At 43.5% G+C, this 24717-nt stretch overlaps 1 protein-coding gene across 4 annotated transcripts in view; it reads right to left on the minus strand.

Moving 5' to 3' along the window:
- LOC117259582 (RNA-binding protein Musashi homolog 2-like) overlaps positions 1 to 24717 on the minus strand; it is a 506563-nt gene that overhangs the window by 57705 nt on the left and 424141 nt on the right. For 2 of the 4 annotated variants that reach the window (XM_078166887.1, XM_033630996.2), the window contains exon 11: positions 8260 to 8322. In XM_078166887.1, the coding sequence (XP_078023013.1) occupies positions 8260 to 8322 (63 nt within the window). Of the gene's footprint in view, positions 1 to 8199; positions 8323 to 24717 lie in introns of all 4 variants that reach the window. The other 2 variants (XM_033630994.2, XM_078166886.1) reach the window with 1 other exon arrangement.

A 24717-nucleotide genomic window follows, 5' to 3' on the forward strand; every position in this document is an offset into this window, starting at 1 on the left:
AAATTCAGACAGTTGGCACCAGCCTCCGACCTTCTTTCAACATTTTTACTTGGGTTGTCTCTTCACACGGAGCCACTTATATCATTTGTAGGCAGAAAATTCTTGACCACAATAAAATTCCAGGGCGCCATCTTATTTAATAAACATCACACATATGCGCTACGATCCAACGACATCGGAAACTCCCATGTGCTCTTGAAGCTCTCTTGGGGGCTCTATCCGATGCTGAGCTCACAAAGAGACAACTCCTCCACTCAGTCTCACTCCTGGGATCCCTCCTGCGTTCCTCCCTTCGACCCAACACATCCATCATCGCACTCGACTGCTACCCAGAAACCCAGCCTTCATCCCTAAACCCTCAGTCTTCTATCCCTAAACCCTCATCCCTTCATTCCTCACTCTTCATTCCTTGATCCTTACCATGTCACCCCTAACTTTTCATCCATTTGGCCTTTGACCCTCATCCCCTCATCGCTACATCCCTCGTCTCTTCATCCCTCATCCATTCGACTCACGACCCTCATCCCTTCATCCTCATCCTTTCATTCTCTAATCCCTCGATCCTCACCCCTTCACGCTTTCCTCAGAACCCATGATCCATCATACGCAATAAACCATTCTAAATCTTTATCTTGTTGGTGTGGTCTTTGTTAGTGAAGGGGGCATTTATCACTCTAAGGGTGGAGACCAACTAGGACTAAGAGGCTCATGAATACTGAAACAACAGGTCTGACAGACACATTTTGAGAAATTACACAAATTAACACTATTTTCTAAACCAGATGTATAGAATATAAACACGTTCAAAACTTCCATTCAGAAAACTGTGCTTTCACAAGGATGGTAAACGCAAAAGCATAGGCGGCGGGTAAGCCTGAAGTTAGGGAAGGCTAGTATCTAACCAACTATTATACACAGCGCCAGGATGAAACGACTGTCTCATATATTGGGTTAGTTGTTACTGCCACCTTGTGGTGCGTGCTTACACTAGCAGTTGATGTGCATGTATGTTGTGTAGTCAAATAAAGATGACGACCCTATAGTCACCTTGAAATCTGTCTCTGTCTGACTTAATATGTAGACCGAGTATTTAGTATCTAAGACTAGACTAGGGACACATAATAGACTGATCATGAAATATATAATTAATCAACTATGCAATAGTCTCAAAAGAATAAATAATATAATAACCACAACAAGGCTTCTGTTTTAAAATCAAACCCAACATTTATTTAAGACCACTTGTCATTCTCTCCGTCCGTCCGTCTGTCTGTTGATCTCCCTGCCGTTCACAGCTTTTTTCTTTTATTCCCTTGCTGGCGCGCGCACCTACAAGGCTACTGTCCATGGTTCTGAATTCATACGATAACAAACACCAAGTACAATGAGACCCACTCACTCATAGAATTAATTAGATAGGCCTACTGTACTATAATGCAAATTAAGTGTTCAAATTAAGGCATACGGTAAATTAATGATTAACCATTGTCTTACCTTAATGCAGTTATATGTGACGTGTTGCCTATAAAGTGAACTTTTTAAAGTTGTCTGGGGAAAACGAACGTTTCTATTTCCCGAAATCTCTTTTGGGATATTCTGGCAGGATTGGCTGGGAAGGACCACTGTATTTTTCTCCCAAGTCAGTGTAAGTTGGACTACCAGCGCCAGCAGCATGGACTCCAGAGCTCTGGCTGGCATGGGCCGCGTGGTTGCATCCCTCTCCCAGCTCATGACTTCTCACAGGCCTGCAGGTGGCTGCAGGTGATCCGGGGTTAGCATGTCCACACTCAGCACTTGCTGTGGCCGCAGCGGAGGTGTCCCGGTTGCCGGTGCTGCTGGCCGCTTCTGAATGACTTTGACTTTGTTTATCTTTTGCTTTGAAAAAAGACTGTATATCCATTTTGCTTGGACTCATTTTCCAAAATCACGTGCCAAAGTGAATGAAAATGGCAGGTTGATGTTTACACAACAATGCTTTCTGTCATTGCGGACGGCACAGGATTTGATTGGCTATTTACATTGCTTTTTATTTTTTTAGCCTGCCCTACTCATAATCACCCTGCCGCGGCTGATTATTACCAGGGGGCAGCTGCAGCAACAACCTCACACACATAATGTGTACATTATTATATATGATTTCCAGCATAAAATTTGGGAAGGCTTAGGCTTCCCTAGCCTTCATTACCCGCTGCCAATGCGCAAAAGGTTACAGTTGAACTAGCAACTGGAGATATAAAATGTAATGCTTGTTAAAAGTGCCTCTTCATCTTCGTTTTCATTTCAGTTTTCATAATATTGTTAACAGTGGGAGTGTTTTAAGGGACACTACCAAATTTACATGTCAGAGTCAAAGTGGGGTGTCATCTTAAATTTATGAATCAGGAAATGTCACTTTACATCACTTCCTGCCTTTTCTCTAACAGGTGGTGCTTCTCAGAGTCAAGGAAGGATTCTTAAATGCTTATTATTATTATTTTTTTTAATCTTTAAACTAATCCAGTGAGACTAATTCATGTATCAGAAATTAGAATCAAGGTGACAGGTTGAATAGAAATTTAATTTAGGAATTTTTTTTTTACAACTACAAATAATTTCTACACACTTCATTTCTCCAGCAGTTTTTGACAGGTTTAAGGGGTGATTTACCAGTGCACACTTACTGATCATCATTTGAAAAGCTCAGCATCTCTCTACTAATGCTCTAGACAACTAGGATTTGTACCCAGGTTCACTGTAAACCCTGACTTATGTCTCTCACTGTTAAGAAGCAGAAACATAACTTCTGCAACATAATAATCATAATAATAATAATAATAATAATAATAATGATGCATTTTATTTATAACACACTTTACATTTGAAAACAAATCTCAAAGTGCTACATGTAAAAACATCATAATAAAAGACAAAAAAGACAAGGAAAAGAACATCAGAAATATATAAAGCAATCACAAGCAAAACATGTAAGGCATTTAGCAGCAAACAAAAGGGGAAATATAATTATAATTTGTATGATTTCGTAAAAAGGAAAGTCCTTTTTTAAACTTTCAGTTGTCTGTGGTGCCCTCAGGTGGTCAGGAAGGGCATTCCACAATTGAGGTGCAGTGGCACAGAAGGCTCGGTTGCCCATGGTGCTGAGCCTGGTCCTAGGGCGGACGAGACAGTTTGAGTTTTCGGAGCGGAGGGATGGTGTAGGGTTTGTGGAATGAGCAGTTCTTTGCGGTAAGGGGGGGTATTGCCATAGATGCACTGATGAATGAGAAGGGAGATTTGGTACTGAATTCTTGCAGAGATGGGAAGCCAGTGGAGTGAGTGGAGAATGGGTGTAATGAGTTGTAGCCACTGGAGGTTTTTGCCAGGGATCCCGAAGAGAAGAGCGCTGCAGTAGTCTAGTCTAGCGGAGACAAAGGCGTGGACTAGTTTTTCAGAATCTGATAACGTAAGAGTTGGGCAGAGTTTGGCAATATTTCTAAGATGGTGGAAGGAAATCTTGCAGAGGTGTTTGATATGAGCTTCGAAGGTGAGATGGGGGTCAAATCAAAGGGTTACAGAGGAGTGTGAGCCAGTTTTAATGTAAAGTTGTGTGTCACGCATAACAATGGAAAGATATTCCATGGCGGCTTATGACACGACCGAGGGGGAGCATGTATAAGGTGAAAAGGATGGGGCCCAGGACTGACCTCTGAGGGACCCCACAGGTGAAAGTATGCATCTGGGAATGTGCATTGCCAAAAGAAATGTATTCTGATCTGTCAGTGAGGTAGGAATGAAACCAGTTTAAGGCAGTGTTGGTGAGTCCAATGGAGTGATTTAACCGGTTGAGGAGTATGGTATGGTCCACAGTGTCAAATGCCGCTGACAGATCAAGGAGGACAAGGAGCAAGGGTGAACCGGCGTCTGCTGCCATCAGCAGGTCATTTGTGACCCTGACGAGGGCTGTTTCTGAACTGTGAGCAGACCGGAAACCAGACTGGAATTTTTCAAGGAGGTTATTATTTTTTAGGAGATCCTGAAGGTGGGCAGAGACTACTTTTTTCAGAACTTTGGAGAGGCACAAACTTCTGGGTCAAGTGTGGGTTTTTGAGAAGTGGCCTGATTATGGCAGTTTTGAGGGCAGCTGGGACATATCCGGTCTGGAGGGAGAGGTTTTTTACAGCGATAATATGGGGGCTGATGACAGAGAGGTTATTTTTTACTAAGATTGTGGGGAAGGGGTCCAGGGCACAGGTGGAAGGTTTCATCCTCCTGATGATGTCCTCCACTTCTGAGAGGCAGACACCTGGGAAGCAGCTGAGGGGCTGGAAAAACGCAGCTTGGGTGTCAGTGGTCGGGGCAGGTGGAGCGGAGAAACCAGAGAGGCCAGAGCGAATTGAATCAATTTTGGTTTTGAAAAAAGCCATGAATTTATTACACTGCTCTTCTGTAGTTTCTGAGAGTGAGGGAGTCTGTGGATTGAGAAGATGATTAATAGTGGAGAACAGCTGCTTAGAATTTCCAGGGCTATTGTTGATAATGCCAGAGTAGTAGTGAGATCGTGGCTCCCTAAGGGACTTGGCGTAGGCCTGTTGGTGATCCCGGTAAGCCAACTTGTGGACAGTGAGACCAGAGGCCTTGAAACGCCGCTCAAAGACACGCCCAGCTACCTTCATTTTCTGTAGCTCATTTGTGAACCAGGGGGCCGAGTGGGAGAAAGAGACTGTTCTAGCTTTGATAGGTGCATGGTAGTCCAAGATGCTGCTCAGGGTTTTATTGTAGAAATCCACTGCGTCATTAGCTGATGAGAAGTGAAGAGAGAGGAGATGCTGGAGGTCGACTGTCATGGATTCAGGATTGATATTTTTCAGGTTTCTGAAACAGATTTGGCGTTGAGGCTAAGTAAGGGGTGACAGAAATGGCAACTCCATGGAGAAGGTTTTATGGTCAGAAACACCAAGATCGTATACCAGCAGATTGCCAAGAGGGGCGGAGTCAGTGATGACTAGGTCAAGAGTGTGTCCCCTGGTGTGTGTGGGGACGTCCACAATTTGGTTGAGATTAAAACAGTCCAGTAATTGGTGAAATTTAGCTGCAAGACGGCAAGAAGGGGAGTTGATGTGAATATTCATATCTCCAAGTACAATAATGTTTGCAGATGTTGTACAAAATGTTGAAAGAAGATTGTACATTTCAGAAATGAAGGAGGGGTTTGGTTTGGGTGGCCAGTAGATGAGGAGTATTGTCATGTGAAACGGAGGCTTGCATTTAAATGCCAGGCATTCGAAGGAGGACAGCTCAGGCAGGGACAGAGGGGATACATCCAGATCACTGCGGTGGATGCCTGCAAGACCACCGCCACGACCCGTGCTGCGGGCTCTCTGGAGGTAGCAATAGCTAGGGGGACAGGTCTCATTTAATACCGAAAAAACATCTGGTTTCTGCCAGGTTTCTGTGAGGCACATAAGGTCTAAACAGTTGTCCAGGATGTGGTCGTGTATGAGGCAGGATTTGTTTGTCAGGGATTGTGCATTAAACAGTTTAATTTTGAGCGTGTATGATATGTTACGTCTCGGAATTTGTCGAAGTAGGCTAAAATCCACTCCACATTGTCTATTGTGCTCAATTGACAGACTCTGTTTAGTGATTTGTGATTTAGTGGCAGCTGTAAATTCATGTAAAGACGGACGATTACCAATAAAAGTGTGTATTGGTTGATGGTCAGTGTGAGGAGTAGGCAGTGATCTGCAGTGTCTGGTGGGGAATCTTGATGAAAGAGTAGGTGACTCTCTAAAAAGCACAAATGTGTCAATAGTGAGAGAATTTAAAACAGGAGGTGACAATGATCAACAGTAGGGGGGCTAATGTTGGGAGACGTGGGTTGAGGTGAGAAGGGGGCGTAAAATGTAAACAGTCATGCATACCTGGCGCACTGTACCATGTGTAGTATGTTGGCTGTTAGCATGCGGCTGCCAATCTGTTTGGGTGAAGTCCATTGTTCCAGTAGAAGGATGGCCTGTTCCAAAATAGATTAAAGTTATCAATGTAGATAAAGCCCTGGGTCCTGCAGGCTGCCTGAAGCCAGGAGTGGAGGTAAAAGAGCCTGCTAAAACGTTCTGCTCCACGTCCGAAGGTGGGTAGAGGGCCACTGATGAAGATGGATTTTCCAGAGTCTCTTAGAAGGCTGAACAGATTATCAAAATGCCCCTTGATCTCTTGGGAATTTCTGTAAACCACATCATTTGTACCAACATGAAGGAGGACCTGCTCTATGGAGGATGGGAGTGCATGCAGTAGGTTTGGGAGATTAGCCAGAATTTTTGTTGTTGTGGCTCCTGGAAAGCATTTTGTGGTGGCAATGAAAAAACTAATGTTTTTTATTACTGAGTCACCCACTATTAAGGTAGTTGGGGGGGAAAAGGGGACAAGGAGGCTAGCACCGTGGCTTTGCCGGAGAGGGTGGCAGGAGCTGCGGTGAGGTGGCAGAGGGTGGCAGGTGTTGCGGTGAAGGAAAGGACCGTGTGCCAGATCAGGATGGGGGAGACCCCCGGAACGTCTAAGCACTGCCTCCTTCAAAAGCCTCCTGTGTGACGCAGTGGATGCCACCTGGCGTGGTAGCTGCAGTTCTGGTCCAGCAGTAGAGTGGCGCCGGACACCGCCGGTCGCCAGCGAGGACAGCAAGCTACCAGAAGGAGGAGCCGCAGAGACAGCACCGGCCGATGGGGAGGAAGCCACAGCTCCCCCGGAGCCACCAGAGCGAGGACCCGGAGAGAGAGCACCAGCCGATGGGGAGAATGGACTAGTATCTGCGTTTACACCAAGATGAGACAAAGCCTCATAACAGTTGGAGAGTTTGAGGCAGGGTGGTGGGACAGCACTGACCGAGGCATTCTTTCTGTCGCAAACCACCTCAGTCCAGGGCAGCAGGCGGATAGGTGTTGAACAGAAGGATGGCCGCAGGCAGGTAGAGGGATCCCAGTGCACCGTGTCCTGGAGAGCCGCTGTGAGCGAGGAGATCCGAAGCGACTGCTTGTGAGCCACGTTGATGCAGGCAGACAGTAAGGCAGTTTTATTCTTCAGTTCGTCAGAGAGCCGACGGTTATCTTCCCTGAGGTTTGTGATTGTTTTGTTTGCTTTTCTTAGCAGGAGTTCCTTTTCAGGGTGCATAGCAATAGCCATGGAAGTAGCACTTAGCTTAGCCAATGTAGCTAATTAGCCTGCAGCCCGTGTAGTCTCTTGGCCATGTTAGTCTGGAGGTTTAAACTCATGTCTTCTCACAAAGTTGGTGATTAAAACTTAACTTTCATCTCTGTCAGAGAAAACTGATCTGAGTTCAGACTGTTTACTTACAACACAGCTACACTCACAGATAACTGAATTACAGCTCACAACTCACACTAATGGCTGACACTGTTTCATTGTGACTGTTGTGTGTGCTGGCTAGTAAAACATCCTGCCACAGACAATTTACTGGAGTTTACCAGCATGTCACTCATGCAGCACTTGAAGATAATTGCAAGCATCTAGCAGTCCACCACAAACATTTTCGTTTTGTCTCGTCAACAAAAATGAAACACAGATTTCATCTTAGTTTTTATTATCTAGATCTGTTTTTAGCTCCATCATCATCTCATTTTCATCATGGAAAAAAGGTTGATGATAAAACTTTTTCATTATAGTTTTTGTCAGTGATATTAACACTGCTTGGCAGGACCCGTCCAACAATGGAAACATCCTTTACCTTGAGAAGCACCAGGAGTGTCTACACACAAAGTGTTTCAGGCATGTTTTTCAGTCATCTGTATTACATGTATCTGATGCAGTCTACAGATGTCTACACAGGCTGCATACTGGCTCGTGTTTGAAAAACTTTTAAAACGACATGCAATGTAAAGCAATTATTTGTATGAGCAGATCTATAAAATGAAACAAATATTATGACAATCATAATCCATCGATCCATAATCCATCCCCAGAGCTGGCAGGTACAGTAGCTCTTCAGACAACCTATGTAAGCCAACATAACTGTATCTTTACTGTCATCAAAGTGAGAGGAGAGAATAGACTCTCCCTCCACTTTACAAACAGTATATATACAGCAACTATGTGTTTTTGTTTAAGGGTGTGTGAGGGGTGTTAGGTTGAGGAAAAGCAAGGCAGGCCAGAGAAGTGAGAAACTGCATGGAGAGAACGTCAGGCCACACAGAATACCGACAGAGCGTTTACCTGCCCCTGCGTTCTGCCCGTATGCCGTGTAGCCACTGCCTCTTCCACGGGTCCCCCTACCTGAGCCGCGAACTGCTGCTACTGCCGCTGCTGCCACCGGTCCGTATGCCGTTGCTGGGAAGCCTGAGAAAACAACACAGAGGAGGGCAGTTGGGATTCTTTTCTTCACTTACTGTGTCCTCCTGCTCTTCGAATGTAGCTCGAAGTAGCTTTCGAATGTAGCTACAACAGCAAGACACATCCTGGCTCCATGGTCAGTTTTCAATATAACTCATGAAAACTGCTAAATACAATTCTTTTGCTTGGCAATGCCTGCACTTGAGAATCTGGACATCAGTACTGATGAGACTGCTGCTCTTCAGAGACCGTGCATCACCGATCACCCTGAGCACACACACGTGACCGCGGAGCACAGAGAAGCAGTCAGAGCTACAGGCTACAGTGAGGCTAAAAACAGAGTTCAAATGACGTTTTTCGAAACAACTTTTTATGTCGGGGCTTCAGGACACTTGGATCACTACGGATGAGCATGTTGGAGATAATTTGTGGTTTCAATTTTGTGTTCTTGGACGTTAGTCTGGGGCGCCGTCAGCCATTAGGTGTGCTAGCCGCTCCCCCCGCCGATCTCCACAAGGGATGTGAGGACTCTAAAACTTCACCAGGGCCTCCGTCGGCATATGGGTGAGTAGATAACGGCTGAATTTTAATTTTTGGGTGCACTATCCCTTTAAGACGTTGTAGATAACTTTTTTCAAGTTTAGCAATTCAAGCCGAGTATGAACTTTCTTGCAACTGTAAAGATTCAAGGTCCTGACACACCAGGCTGACTATTGGCCATTGGTTAATGTCGGGACACTGGTGAGCATCTGTCACCATTATTGTGGTTTGTCATGCACCATTGGCACTAGTTGACCCTTGTTGGGTTTTTTGCCAATTCAGCGTGATGAACAGTGGATTGGCAGTTCGGCACAGTGGACGAGAAGAGAAACACAATTTAAGGAAGCAAACAAATGATTAAAGTCAAGTGGCAGAGATCAAAACAAACTTGTTATATTGGTAAGATTATGTGCTAACTGGCTAACTAGCGTCTTATATCTGTCCGTCTTTCCGTTTTACCTTTTTGAGTGACCAATACAGAATACCGCCCACTCTGGTATGGAGAGTAATTTCCAGCCTGTTGGCTGTAGTCTTTGTTCTAGCACAACTTTTTGGCCCAGACACAAGCAACGAGAGATGATGCAACAGTCTGCTTTTGCTGCAACTAGCTTCTTTTTTTTTTTAATGTTGGTTTGGTGTGTCTTGGCCTTAGAGCAAGCCACTTACTGTATAATGCTGATTACCCAGTCTAAAGAGATCCCTATCCAGGGTAAAGATCAACCCAAAGCCATTATACTGGTTAATTCTCAAAACATGAAGGTTTGATCCGTCTTTAGATGATCTCCCTCAGCAATTTACTGGGAGTCTAGAGAAACCAATGAGATACAACAACCATGTCCCAATTTTCATCAGTTGTATCATAATGAAGGCTGAATCTTTAATACAAATGTTTTTTAACCAAGAAGTCCATTATAAATTGTCTTTGTACTTAAATAAGAACAAATCTATTAATTACTTCATACCTACTCACTATTTCACCCATTGTCTTAAAGACCTATCAATTGACTAATGATCTATTTGAATCATGGATTGTATAAAGACCCACTTTCTTTCTTTTTTTTTTTTGCAACTGCAACTGTTGATATAGTTACTGAACTCTGCCTTTGGAAGGCAGGATTGATTTTATCGTTGTTTTTTTGTACCACCTTAGGTGTATGTTTTAGTGTGGATGCTGTTTTTGTCAAACTTCTGTATTATGTTTTCTGTCAGAGGAAGCTGTCATGTACAACAGAGTATTCTCATTCCCAGGTTGTCAAACAAAAATGCTTTGTCACGCCTCCTCAGTGCTTTATACTGATGTACACAGCTTCCTTTGACGTCTGTGCGTGACAAACAACACTTTTGTTCTTCCATATGTTAGTGAGTCGGAATAATTCTGAACTGACAGACGCTTGACTGCTGTTTGCAATAAGCATACTACCACGCCCCCATTTCTCTTTATACATAGATGTCCCAGGGCTATCTGCTTTTCCCTCTGAAATGTCCCTGTAGGAAACCAGGAAACCTATGGTGAACAGGACTTGAACCGAAGAAGATGCTGTTTCAGGGAACTTCACAGCTACATCAAAACTTGTCTTGGTGGTCACAAATGGCTGATAAGCTATTTGTTACTCTCTTCAAACATGTTATATCCACCTAGTCTCACTCTGAAGTTGTTGAAAACCAGCGCTTGGTCAGTGAAATCCAGCGTCAGACGCCAATGAAAAAAGCTGTCCTTTCACGTTGGCATGATATGTGTCCAGTCGTTGTAACTGTTTAAGCAGGAAACAAACAAAAGTTAAGACAATGGATATCTGAGCAGGACGGGCAGGAGGGGTAGTGGTTGGATCCAGCAACCACAGATTTTCACTTCCGGTAAGATTGTGAAGCCAAACCCTGTTCTTTTTTCAAAAAAACCCAACCACGTGCTTTTGTTGCCTTAACCCAACCATGTGTGTATGTTGTTGAAGGAAAAAATGTCAGTTTGCGGTGCTGTATGGAAGTAGTGCATTTATTTTGAAAGAGACTGTATGCAAACTGTACATTTTCTGTTTAAACAGAGGATGCATGTAACAGGCAGAAGTTGACACGGCATCCCAGAACATCAACAACCAACCCACCCAGGGTACCCTGCACATCATATCTCAACATGGAAAGTCCACAACCAAATGTTGATATGTGATGAGGTCAGAGTGAGAATGTGTTGAAACAAATTAAATAACGTTACATTGAAACAACAGTGACTTTTGGTTTTACAATGTATAAGAACAGCAGTCTCTTGGGTAAAGGTCCCTGTTTGTTGGACCAATCCAGGTCCTCTCCCATCCACCCTATACAGAGTTTCTCACTCTTTATACTGCGTCCGTTGCGCTTAGTGTCAAATTGTAGTAACTCACGTAAGGTTTCTTAATGAACATGAGGGATTTTATTTTGTTACCTGACGAGCACAGTGTGCAGCTCAATCTCATCATTTCTCACATTACACAGCATTGACTGTTTCTTGTTTTCTCTCTGTTTTAACTCCCAACAGCTGAAATCATCGTGCCACCTAGTGGACCTAAGGAGTAACATATATTTCTCTCAATTCACACAGTTAAAACATCCCTCCCTCCTTAAGCAGGTTCTATACATCTCACAGGAACATTATAACTTTTTTTTTTTTTTTAATGTGCCAACCAACACTATTAATGAGTCTCTCTTAGTTCAACTGAAAGTCTTTAAGATAACTGGGCAACTTAGTTTCTCTTTTTGGCTGTCTCCTCACTGGAATTGTATTTGTTACAGTTCTTTGTTCAGTCTCTGAGCTTCCTACAGCTTCAGTAGCTGCTGGATCCTCCAACTTGTCACCACTGAGTACCACCTCCTCAGCTTCCAGCCATGCTTTGTTTTTTGTGTGGGCCTGACTTAGCTGAGTAGTAGCAGCTTTTTGGTTCTTGTTACATTTTTCTGGTCTATGGTGGTGAGTGTGAATCTGGTCCACATGTCTCCTCACTACTCTCCCATTACCCAGCATCACTTTGTATGACACTGGTCCGGTCACCGATTCAATGATTCCCGGGATCCACTTGGGTCCTAGACTGAAGTTCTGGGTCAGCACTGAGTCTCCTGTTTTGAACCAGTGTCCTTTGGCCTTTTTGTTGTGCTCTTTTATTTGTCTTTCTTGTTTTTCCTTCACTTTCCTACTTAGGTCTGGGTGGATTGAATCCAGGTTGCAACGTAGCTTCCTCCTGAGAAGCAGCTCTGCTGGGGATAGACCTGTTGTAGTGTGAGGAGTCACTCTGTAGCTAAATAACACTCTGGCTACCTTAGCTGTCAGCGTGCCCTCTGGACATTTTTTCATCATTCTCTTGAATGTTTGTACCCCTATCTCTGTTAACGTGTTACTGGCGGCATGGTAGGGTGTAGAGGTCACATGACGGATACCATTTTTGCTCAGGAAGTCTTTGAACTGGTGAAACAAGTGCCATTATCAGACATCAACAACTCAGGCAGTCTATGGTTACTGAAACTGGTACGCAGGCACTCAATTGTGGTGGCTGAAGTGGCAGACTTCATTGGATACACGTTCATCCATTTTGAATGTGCATCAATGAGCACAAAAAACACTTTTTTCATAAACGGTCTGGCATAATCCATATGGATACGGCTCCAAGGCTTGTCAGAGCAGTCCCAGGGATGTAATGGAGCTGGTGCAGGGATGTTGCAGTGCTCTTGACATGCTGTACAGCCCTTTACAGTATCCTCCACCTCTTTATCCAACTTTGGCCACCATACAGAACTCCTAGCCAGTGCCTTCATTCTGGACACTCCTGGGTGTCACTGATGAAGCTGGTTCTGACACAATCAATCTCGAGCCCCATAACATACACCCATTCTGGATACTGAGTTCATGTTTCCTCACCTCATAGGGGGCAAACTCCTCCCCTTTAAGTTTCGATGACCAGCCATTGCGTACCCTCTCCCGCACTGTTGAGAGTACTGGATCTTTGTCTGTCCATGCTTCCACTTGATCAGCTGTCACCAGTGTGATGTCTGAGCTCTCCGGCATGAGAACCCTCTCTTCCAGCCTCTCCACTTCAACTTTCTCTGGTAATGGAAGGCGGCTCAAGGCATCTGCATTGTAGTGGTACTTCCTTCTTTTATACACTATTGTGTATTCATAGGCTCTCAAGGTTACCGCCCACCTTTGGATTCTGGGTGAGACCTTTTGTGGTACAGCTCGCATCTCACTGAAAAGTGACAACAAGGGCTTGTGATCTGTCACTACAGTGAATTTCCGTCCATAAATGTACTTGTGGAAATGTTTAATTCCAAACATCACTGCCAGTCCTTCCTTATCCAGTTGTGAATAGTTCTTATTGGCAGCATTTAATGTTCATGAGGTGAATCCTATGGGTCTCTCAGTTCCATCGGGCATGTAATGTGACAGCACGGCACCTACTCCATACGGTGATGCATCACATGACAGCACAATGCCTTTATCTGGGTTGTAATGCACAAGCACTTCAGCAGACTGTGTATCTATCTCATTAACTGTCAATGTCCCTACAAATGGCTCCTCTGCTGGTCAAGTTCATCTATTTTGTACAGTGTGAACATGACTTCATCTGTATCAATGCCATCTTTTTCATCCTCCCCCTGGCTGACATAATTTGCTCTCTCAGTTCTCCCCTGCTTGCCTGCCTGTACTCCACCCCTTTCAGCCTTTGAATCTCCCGCTGAGCCTTTGGACCTACACACTTTCTGAATGTGGCCAACTTTACCACACTTGTGACAGGTTTCTTTAATGAACCTACAGTCCCCAGCCTTGTGTTGCGCACCTCCACACCTGTAGAAAGCCTTATGCTGGTGCTGCTGCTTACTGGGGGTCTGCTTTATTGACAATTTGTGCACTGCTTGACGTGCCCTCACGTGTGAGGGTGCAAACTCCAGCGACTGTAAGTCCTTTACATCCTTGTTGGCTGTCTCAATGGCCTGGGCCAGCTTCAGTGCCTTGTCGAAGGTCAAATCCGGCTCTGACAACAGTTGGTGCTGTATGCGGTCATGTCCGATCCCACAAACCAGTCTGTCATGTATCATCACTGATAACTTGTCTCCGTAGTTGCAGTCTTGTGCTAATTTCCTCAGCACAGCAACATATTCCATAACTGTTTCTCCAGGCTTCCTGTTTCTGGAATTAAACTTCAAGTGCTGCACAATCTCGCTGGGTTTGGGGTTGAAATGGTCCTTTAATAACTTGACAAGTTCATCAAACGTCTTGTCTCCTGGCTTGGAGGGGCTGACTAGGTTCCTCATGAGGCTGTAAGTCTGACTGCCTACTGAACTGAGCAATCTAGTTTTCTGTCGACTGCATCGTCGATCTCATTAGCTTCAAAAAAGTGGTGGAGCACTTCACAATAGTGTTGCACGATATACTGGAAATCATTCAGGAGCACGCTGTGCGAGTACAGATTTCAACCAGCAGCAGAAATGAAAGGTTGTGGGTTGAACGGGCGTCACAGACAGGAATATGGCGGAGCACTATGGCCACCGCAAGATAACACGGTTTACCGGCGACCAAGAAGCCCGGCTCCAGGTCCAATAATTTCCTCTTCGTTGGTGTCATGAGTGCCCAGAAGTACCTGGACAGCCGAGCCGTGGCGGCACATAGGTATGTAATGTGTCAGAGGAGAAACGAGCCGTTCACATTTCTCTCTTTGCGGCAGGTAACGTTCCACAAACCTCACCGCACTTTAGGGACTGTTCTTTACTTATGAAGGGACTGTTCTTTACTTGTCAGGGGAGGAGGGTGGCTGGTTGATTTTTATTTTATTTCTTTATTTTATTTTGATCCCCCCTATGTTAATCACTTATTGATGCTGTTTTTGAAGTACGAATAAGTCAGTAAGTAATTTATTCCATTGAAATATCATTGATGTATTATAGAAAAGTGATTTATCTTTTTATAAATGACAAAAGGCACATCTGCCTCATTTTTGCTGTGGTATCGTGATACTACTCAGAACCATTATGCTTTCACTGTTATCGTACTGTGGGTCCCAGTTTTGGTACCGTGACAACACTACACAATATTCTGCCCACGTCTGGGTTTGGCTATCAAAAGGAGTGGTGCTTCCTACCATAGCCGCCACCATGCTTTTCCTCGGTAGAAAAGTCTGGTTCGTTATGCTAACTTAGCAACTTAGCAGAGAGTCTTACTCATTCGTCTGCGTTCCCACGAGGCATCCGCTATAACTTTATCCTCATTGCTATTTATGTAGCATTCTCGGAACCCATCGGCTGTATTCGGCGTCTGACTTCTGGCAGACGGTGATACAGCCTCTGGGGGCAGGCCCCTGATTTTTTTGGCATTCCGGTTTGATTTGGGCGGAGGAGGCGAATTTCTGTTTCTGACTTCCGTTTATATATAAGTAAATATGCTGAACCATTGCGATGGATTCAGAGTTTGCAGTGACGCCGATTATGCTCCGCCTCATTAGTTCACTGCATGGACCGTTTAACCTGGCAACAACTGCAGCCGGCTCAAACGTGATTGGTCAATATCACGTGGACAACAAACAGCCTACAACTGGAAACCAGGGCTCTTCCGCTCTTCTTCCCGAGGCAAGATCTCCGGGGTTTGCCTACAGACTCTACATTCACTGAATTCACTGAGTCTGTATATAGAGACTATTTATGTAGTAACTCACGAGAGGCTTCTTAATGAACATGAGGGAGTTTATTTTGTTCCCTGAGGAGCACAGTGTGCAGCTCGATCTCATCATTTCTCACATTACACAGACATTGACTGTTTCTTGTTTTCTCTCTGTTTTAACTTCCAACAGGTAACAACTGAAATCATCGCGCCACCTAGTGGACCTAAGGAGTAACATATATTTCTCTCAATTCACACAGTTACAACACAAATATTGCAGTGGATGGGTTTAAATTGGAACTAGTTGAAAAAGGCAATGATTCATTTCCCAAATAAAGTTGTATGTAAAAAATAGTTTCTTTTTTAACTCAAGTTTGTGTATTTCTGGTATCTTGGCTGCATGCACACCCTTGATTTTTTGCAAACTGGAAATGCATCTCAGTTTTTTTTTTTTTTTTGATGAAGTACATTTAGATAAGATGAACCTTTCTTAAGCTCCAGTGGGGAAATGCTGAAAAAAAAATCATCCAAAGAATCTTTGATCTTAAGAATCTTTATGTTCTCTCTCCATCACCAAGACACCTTGGCCTGGGCCTGCCAGCTGAAGTTTGTGAGTGAACTGAACAAAGTCAGATTAGTAGAGGTCAATAGATAGACAGGGCCAGTGCCTTGCTTGCTCTCTCTGAGATGTCACCCAGGAAAAGCCTGTGCGGCATTAAATCAATTTCATGGATTCATTATTGGTGGAAAGATAAAGCCAATGTTTAGTTTGCAGTGGGTTTCTGGGCCATGGCACTTAGTTTGTGCTTAGGGGTTTTTTGGGTCCTGGGACTGAGGACAATGACAGTGAAACAGCGCAAAGGACAAACAAGGCTGCTGTACATTTTCTGCAATTTATTGACACTTCTACATTTTTTTAATTTTATTTCCTTCTTTTCTCTATTCTGCCCTGGTTCTTCTTGCATAGTAAGAATATGTTATCATTTCTTTTCTTCCTTTTATCATATAACATCTCTATACATTCCTTGGCTATCTGTTATGTTTGAATGGACTCCTGTGTACTCCAGATAAATAGAAATGACATATGGCAACAGTAGGTACCTCCAGACTCATCACTTATTGGATATTGTCTTCACCAGCCTGGGCTCATTCCTCTTTGACAAATGGGGAACAGAATGCAGCTGAGGGTTTGGGATGGAGAATTGTGATTAAGTGCCCACTTAAAAACAGTGATTGTGGGTTCCTCTGAACATCATTACCTTCAGCTTCAGACGAAGGAGATGCACTCCCTCATCATTAGCCAGGAGACCTTGTGTCTGCCTGTGAATGGAGGGGGGGTGGGGGGGTGGGGGTTTAGAAAGTGAGAGTTTTCACTGCTGGAGCAGAAGTAGGGACTGATTGAGAAATGATAGAGCTATGTTGCTCTAGACATCAAGAATCATAGCAAACTAACAGTGCTGTGGGTGGTCAGTCTGCAGTCTAGTTGCATGCTCATTACTTCCCAAACACAAGTATTGTCATTATAACCATACTATTTAAAGCACTCTAGCATTCAGGTAGCACACACAGGCAAGCATGTGTGTTTGAACTCTGCTGGTCAACACATTCTCACTTCGACCTCATCACATATCAACGTTTGGTCATGGACTTCCCATGTTGAGATATGACGTGCAAGGTATCCTGTGTGCGTTGGTTGTTGACGTTCTGAGACACTGTGTCAACGTTTGCCTGTGACATGCATTGTCCGTTTTCAAAATACACTTCTGTTTTCACAGGAAATGTACAGTTTGCATACAGTCTCCTTCCGAATGAACGCACTACATTGGTACCACACTGAGAATTGTCTTTTGTTTCATTCAACAACACATGCATGTGATTGGGTTTAGGCAACACAAGCACGTGTTTGGGATTAGGAAAAAAGAATAGGGTTTGGCTTTACCTTCATATGGGAACACTGGCCTCCTGGGTGAAAGTCGACCTGCCCTACTCGGACTTTCGCCCCCTTAACTTACGTGGTTGTATGGCCACATTGGGGAGAGACACTTATTCTGTAATGGTGACCGGCTGCGTATCATGCCGACTTGAAAGGACGGCTTTTTTTGTCAGTGTCTGATGCCAGAAGTCACTGACCAAGTGCTAGTATTTGACAACTTCAGAGTGAGACCAGGTTGGACTGGTGCATTTCACTGAGTGCTGTTCAAACACACATTACATTACATTACATTACATTACACACTACTTTTCCTTGTACAAGACTGTTTATGTGGATGAGTTTCAAATTGTAAGATTTTAGCAAAAATGCATGCGGCTGGGAAGTACTGAGCGTACAACTGGATAAATGAGACATGAATTATACTGCAGGAGTTGCGTGACAGTTTGTGCGGACAATCTTGGAACCTGCAATGTCTAATGACAATAAAGTTTTCGGGGTTAAGTATTCCTATACGAGAGTTGTGCTCAACAACATGCAGCACTCTCTAAATTGTTTCATTTTCTTGCACAATCACATCACACAACTCTCTTCCTCATAAGCACAATTTATCCTCACACTCATGTACATTATACTTCTAATATGCAATTATTATGTAACACACAAAAAGTCTTTCTGTCTATTGAAGAGTCTCCTGGTGTAGGAGGCATTTCTGGTAAAGACAGTTTGCTTGCTGTGCTTACAGAACCACAGCACTACTCTTGCTGAATAAATTAGTTTGAGACGTGACAATGACAGAGTGGGGAAAACAATCACTGGTCTCTACTGAATTGAGGAAGGTGCTCCACTGTGTCACAACGGGTCCTGAGGCAGTGTGGGAATGGAAGAATACTCTCAACATGCCAAATGATCATTACAAGTATCATCATGCTATTTGACTTGACTAATGCTCCAGCAGTTCCCCAGGCTATGGCTAATGTCATCTTTTCACCGTTGTTACTGAAGCATGTTTGGCACGGGATTATGTGCAGATTTTGAAATTTAACAGTTTGGTTTTTTACTGTTTTTATTGACTTGGCATTGCCTACAACCACCAACTCCTAGTGCCATGAAATTGTGCAGATGTAGCCAGTGTTAATTGGTAGCCTATTAAAAAGCACGCAAGGTATATTAAAGATCTGATTTACCTCCAAGCAGATGTTAAGATGACATAAGTAGCCTTGCGGGAAGATATTGCAGAGTGAGAGTGCATCTACAGAGGCCGACTTAACCAACACATTCGACATTTAGTCATGGACTTGTCGAGATATGACATGCAAGGTATCCTGGGTGAGTTGGTTGCTGATGTTCTCGGACGCCGTGTCAACTTCTGCCTGTTACATGCACTGTCTGTTTTCAAATACACTTCCGTTTTCACAGGAAATGTACAGTTTGCATACAGTCTCTTTCAAAATAAATACACTACGTCCATACAACACCACAAACTGACATTTGTCCCAACCAGTTAGCTCCGCTGGTAGCGCTCTGGATATGTCACCCCGTGTATTGTTCTGATTGGTCGTAGTGTTATCCAATTGCGTGCAGTGATATTTTCTAATGCATGTTTGGTGCCGCCCCTCGAGTTGGGCCATTTGCATTACTCATAGCCAGATGTCTGGATTTCCAGGCTAGGCGACAGGGACATTTCAGAGGGAAAGCAGATAGGGCTGGGACATATTTATTTATAAAGAGAAATGGGGGCATGGCAGTATGCTGATTGCAAATAGCGGTCAAGCACCTGTCAGTTTAGAATTATTCCGATTCACTAACATATGGTAATAACCGAACTGGCATACAGTGGAGCTTGACTGAACAACTAGAAGAACTGGATTTTGCGGACGATTTAGCACTCCTAGCACATACCTACTAACAGATGCAGGAAAAATCACGCAATCTAGAGATATCTGCTGCTTCACTCGGACTCAAAATCAACTAATCAAAAACCAAGGTAATGCGCATCAACAACAAGAACTCTCCAATAATCATGGATCAAAATCAATTAGAGGAGGTAGCCAGTTTTACATACCTTGGAAGCATAATTATTATGGATGGGGGAGCGGATGAAGATGTCATGGCCAGAATAGAAAAAACAAGGACAACATTCAACATTTTAAAAATAATCTGGAAAGCAAAAAACATATCACTCAAAACTAAACCTGCAAATTTTCAACTCACATGTCAAATCCACCCTACTCTACAGATCAGAAACCTGGAAGATGACCACCAACATCCGCAACAAACTCCAGACATTCTTCAACCGCTGCCTCTGATGCCTCCTTGGAATCTACTGGCCCAACACCATCTCAAATGTGAACTTGTGGGATCTCACTAAGCAAGAACCGTTAGAAAGCCAAAACAAGAGGAGAAAATGGAATTGGATAGGCCACACACTCAGAAGTCCAAACACCTCCATTATAAAACATGCAATAACATGGAACCCGCAAAGCAAGAAGAAGCAAGGGAGACCTAAAGCCACCTGGAGAAGAACCACAGAGGAAGAGATGAAGGCCGAAGGGCTGTCATGGCAACAACTGACAAAGAGGAGACAAGACCTTAAGAGGATGGAAGAGTCTCGTCAATGGCCTATGTTCCTCAGGGAATTTAAAGGCCTAAGTAAGTAAGTACTAACATACGTATGGACGGTGGCAAGAACAAAAGTGTCCGGTGTGCAAAAGTCATGAATCCCATTTTAGGTTTGCTTGAGCACTTATTTTGTGTGCAAAGGGAGAACATTTCTACGCATTTATCAGTGAATGACGTCCATTGTGATGAAATCTCAGCCAGATGTAAATAGTATTTGTAAAGGTTAGTCACATTCCTGAGAACAGAATCTCATCTAACTCTGCCCCAACATATAAGTCAAGCCCAAGCGGCAACATACTATCCAGGGACTTTGACATGCAAGGCAAGAATTTTGCTTCCCTTGACCTTATATAAAAATCCAATCCATATAAAAATCCAAATCACAATAATTCTCTCTCTGAATTCTCTGCAAAAATGTGTTTGTTTAAATGTTACAACAAATGTGTATACCATCTTCTGCAATTTACACTTTTACTTTCCCCAAACTTTGATAAATCATTTATTGTAAAAGGTGACTAAGGCCTGTACAAATTGCTTACTTATGACTGCTTACATCACTCACCAGCGAGAGAAGGGGGGGGGGGGTCAGAGAGAGAGACAGAGAGACAGACAGAGATAGAGAGAGAGAGACCTCTGACTTTTGTCATTATCTCTCTTTTCCAAAAATGCATCCACCTTCATTTGTGATATTTGGAGACAGGTAGTGAGGACTAACAGACACTACAAAGCACAACATCACCTTCAAATTTTTGGACACACACACACACACACACACACACACACAAGCTATTTTGGATGCCTCCAGTCTGAGCTAATGGTGCTTTTCACACATCTATTTTTGAAGGTATTAAGGCACAGCAAGAATCCAATTGGTACAGCCATCCATCCCTCCACTCAAAATAGACAACCTATTGTTGACACATTCTCTGTGAAAAACAAAGGCTTCTCTCCTCCATGCAACCAGTAAGGATTTTAAAGCCTGCAACCTCTAGCTGCCTCACTCCAGGTGAGTGTAACATCACACAGACTTTAAAAGGGTGGTTAAAATGCAGCTGCAGGGAGGCTGTTGACTCCCAGTCTGCAGTAAAAAACAAGAGACATAAAGGGCTCTCTGAAGGAGAAGGGCTCTCCAGGCAATCTGTAACATATGTGATATAATGTATAGTAACACAGATATCAAACTTCAGGCAAGCTCCTTCTTGGAGTGAACCATAGTTCAACCATAAACACAGTACATTTTAATGCAATTAAATGTACCTGGGGCTCTTCTCGAAGGTTCAAGTCTTGTTCATGTCCAGGTACATTTTCAGGGAATATTCAGAGATATACTAGGTGGGAATACTGTGGTGATAGCAGCTTGAGAACCCTGGGTGTGATCTTGAAATGTAGATTCCTCGAGTACAATATCATTAACATATGTTTTAAACACAACTTTGTCCCTCTGTCCATTTTAGCCAGTAACACCACCTAGGCAAACATAAGTGTATCCTGTACCTCTCCTTCTTGTACTTGATCATTGTTAAATATCACTTTAAGTGAGTCATCAAACTACAGTACAGGCCAAAAGTTTGGACACACCTTCTCATTCAATGCGTTTTCTTTATTTTCATGACTATTTACATTGTAGATTCTCACTGAAGGCATCAAAACTATGAATGAACACATGTGGAGTTATGTACTTAACAAAAAAAGGTGAAATAACTGAAAACATGTTTTATATTCTAGTTTCTTCAAAATAGCCACCCTTTGCTCTGATAACTGCTTTGCACACTCTTGGCATTCTCTCGATGAGCTTCAAGAGGTAGTCACCTGAAATGGTTTTCCAACAGTCTTGAAGGAGTTCCCAGAGGTGTTTAGCACTTGTTGGCCCCTTTGCCTTCACTCTGCGGTCCAGCTCACCCCAAACCATCTCGATTGGGTTCAGGTCCGGAGACTGTGGAGGCCAGGTCATCTGCCGCAGCACTCCATCACTCTCCTTCTTGGTCAAATAGCCCTTACACAGCCTGGAGGTGTGTTTGGGGTCACTGTCCTGTTGAAAAATAAATGATCGTCCAACTAAACACAAACCGGATGGGATGGCATGTCGCTGCAGGATGCTGTGGTAGCCATGCTGGTTCAGTGTGCCTTCAATTTTGAATAAATCCCCAACAGTGTCAGCAGCAAAACACCCCCACACCATCACACCTCCTCCTCCATGCTTCACAGTGGGAATCAGGCATGTGGAATCCATCCGTTCACCTTTTCTGCGTCTCACAAAGACACGGCGGTTGGAACCAAAGATCTCAAATTTGGACTCATCAGACCAAAGCACAGATTTCCACTGGTCTAATGTCCATTCCTTGTGTTTCTTGGCCCAAACAAATCTCTTCTGCTTGTTGCCTCTCCTTAGCAGTGGTTTCCTAGCAGCTATTTGACTATGAAGGCCTGATTGGCGCAGTCTCCTCTTAACAGTTGTTCTAGAGATGGGTCTGCTGCTAGAACTCTGTGTGGCATTCATCTGGTCTCTGATCTGAGCTGCTGTTAACTTGCGATTTCTGAGGCTGGTGACTCGGATGAACTTATCCTCAGAAGCAGAGGTGACTCTTGGTCTTCCTTTCCTGGGTCGGTCCTCATGTGTGCCAGTTTCGTTGTAGCGCTTGATGGTTTTTGCGACTCCACTTGGGGACACATTTAAAGTTTTTGCAATTTTCTGGACTGACTGACCTTCATTTCTTAAAGTAATGATGGCCACTGGTTTTTCTTTAGTTAGCTGATTGGTTCTTGCCATAATATGAATTTTAACAGTTGTCCAATAGGGCTGTTGGCTGTGTATTAACCTGACTTCTGCACAACACAACTGATGGTCCCAACCCCATTGATAAAGCAAGAAATTCCACTAATTAACCCTGATAAGGCACACCTATGAAGTGGAAACCATTTCAGGTGACTACCTCTTGGAGCTCATGGAGAGAATGCCAAGAGTGTGCAAAGCAGTAATCAGAGCAAAGGGTGGCTATTTTGAAGAAACTAGAATATAAAACATGTTTTCAGTTATTTCACCTTTTTTTGTTAAGTACATAACTCCACATGTGTTCATTCATAGTTTTGATGCCTTCAGTGAGAATCTACAATTTAAATAGTCATGAAAATAAAGAAAACGCATTGAATGAGAAGGTGTGTCCAAACTTTTGGCCTGTACTGTATACATATATATATATATATATATATATATTGCCACATCGGGTGACAAAGTTATCACCTCCAGCGATAGTGAGCACAAGTTCTGCACAGAAATTAAGGAGGAGTGGGTTTATTCCTTGCATGAAACTAGCTAGCAAGTGATTTAACATATGTAACAATAACATTAGTATTCTTGTTAACTAGCTTAACTTGATATATTGGCATCTATTAATTAGTCATCATTTAGCTAAAATTATCTACATAATCCAGTCCACAGCTTTCACCGCTTGACTGTTCACACAACACACCCCCTTCCCAGCCGCTTCCTCAGTGGTCACTGTGGCAGTTCCTCCTAACACTCCCTCTCCCTCTAGCCCCCCCTGCAGGCCCATGACACCAATGCAACTTTTTCCAGCCAACTCTAGTGTGAGACTGTCATGTCTCAGGCCTGTTTTCCCAGAGTCCCAATGTCAGTTAAGACTTGTCTTCCCTTTAGCAAGACGCAGCCGGGCAGGGGTGGACCCACGGTACCTGCAGCCACTAGCACCTGCACCCACTACTGCCTCAGCGCAATCGAAGTCTATTAAATTGGTACTGCTGAATGCCCGCTCTGTTGCCAACAAATCATTCATTTTGAACGATTTATTTATTTCCAAAGATCTGGATTTTATGTTTCTCACTGAGACCTGGCAAAAGAACGATGAATATGTGTTTATGAACGAGCTCTGCCCGCCGGGATGTTCTTTTATCTGTGCCCCTCAGACCACGGGTCGGTGGTGCACAAGGACTGTTTCTCCTCCCGGAGAGTGAGCTCTGGAACTTTTACCTCATTTGAACTCTTAGTGACTAAAGTTGGGCGTGCTAATCCATTTTACTGTGTTTCAATTTATCGCCCTCCTGGTGTTAATGGCTACTTTTTATCTGAATTCAGTGACTTCTTAGCTTCCATAATTAAATTTGAGAAAATCCTCCTTCTTGGGGATTTTAACGTGGCTGTAAATGACACCACAAACACCTTTGCAGTGAACTTCTTAAAAGTCACTGATTCTTTCAATTTTACCCAACATGTCAGCGGCCCAACACACATTAAGGGCAACACTCTGGACCTGGTTTTCACGTATGGATTAAAATTAGACTTTATCGGCTCTGAGGAGCTGCTTGTGACTGATAACAAATGTATTCTCTTTAATGTGTCTTTTAACACTGATTGTACACTCAGAAAGCGTGTTAATTGTTCGCGTATGTTAAATGACCTGTCTGCCGTGAAATTCTCCTCTGTTTTCAACAACAGCATAGGGCAGCTTTTTGGTGATGAGAGTGATGCCAATTCTCTAGTTCACACTTTTAATTCACATTGTTTAGATGAGATTGCTTCTCTGAAATCCCGTACAGTTGCTACTGTTAATTCTACCCCCTGGATTAATGATGACATTTGTTGTTTTAAACGCAAATATCACCGTATTGAGCGCCTGTGGAAGTCTACAGGTCCATCGTATTTATTTGAAAGAACTCTTAACGGAGTATAACTCAATGGTTA

The sequence above is a fragment of the Epinephelus lanceolatus genome, chromosome 4 (assembly GCF_041903045.1).
Source record: "Epinephelus lanceolatus isolate andai-2023 chromosome 4, ASM4190304v1, whole genome shotgun sequence".
Lineage (NCBI taxonomy): Eukaryota > Metazoa > Chordata > Actinopteri > Perciformes > Serranidae > Epinephelus > Epinephelus lanceolatus.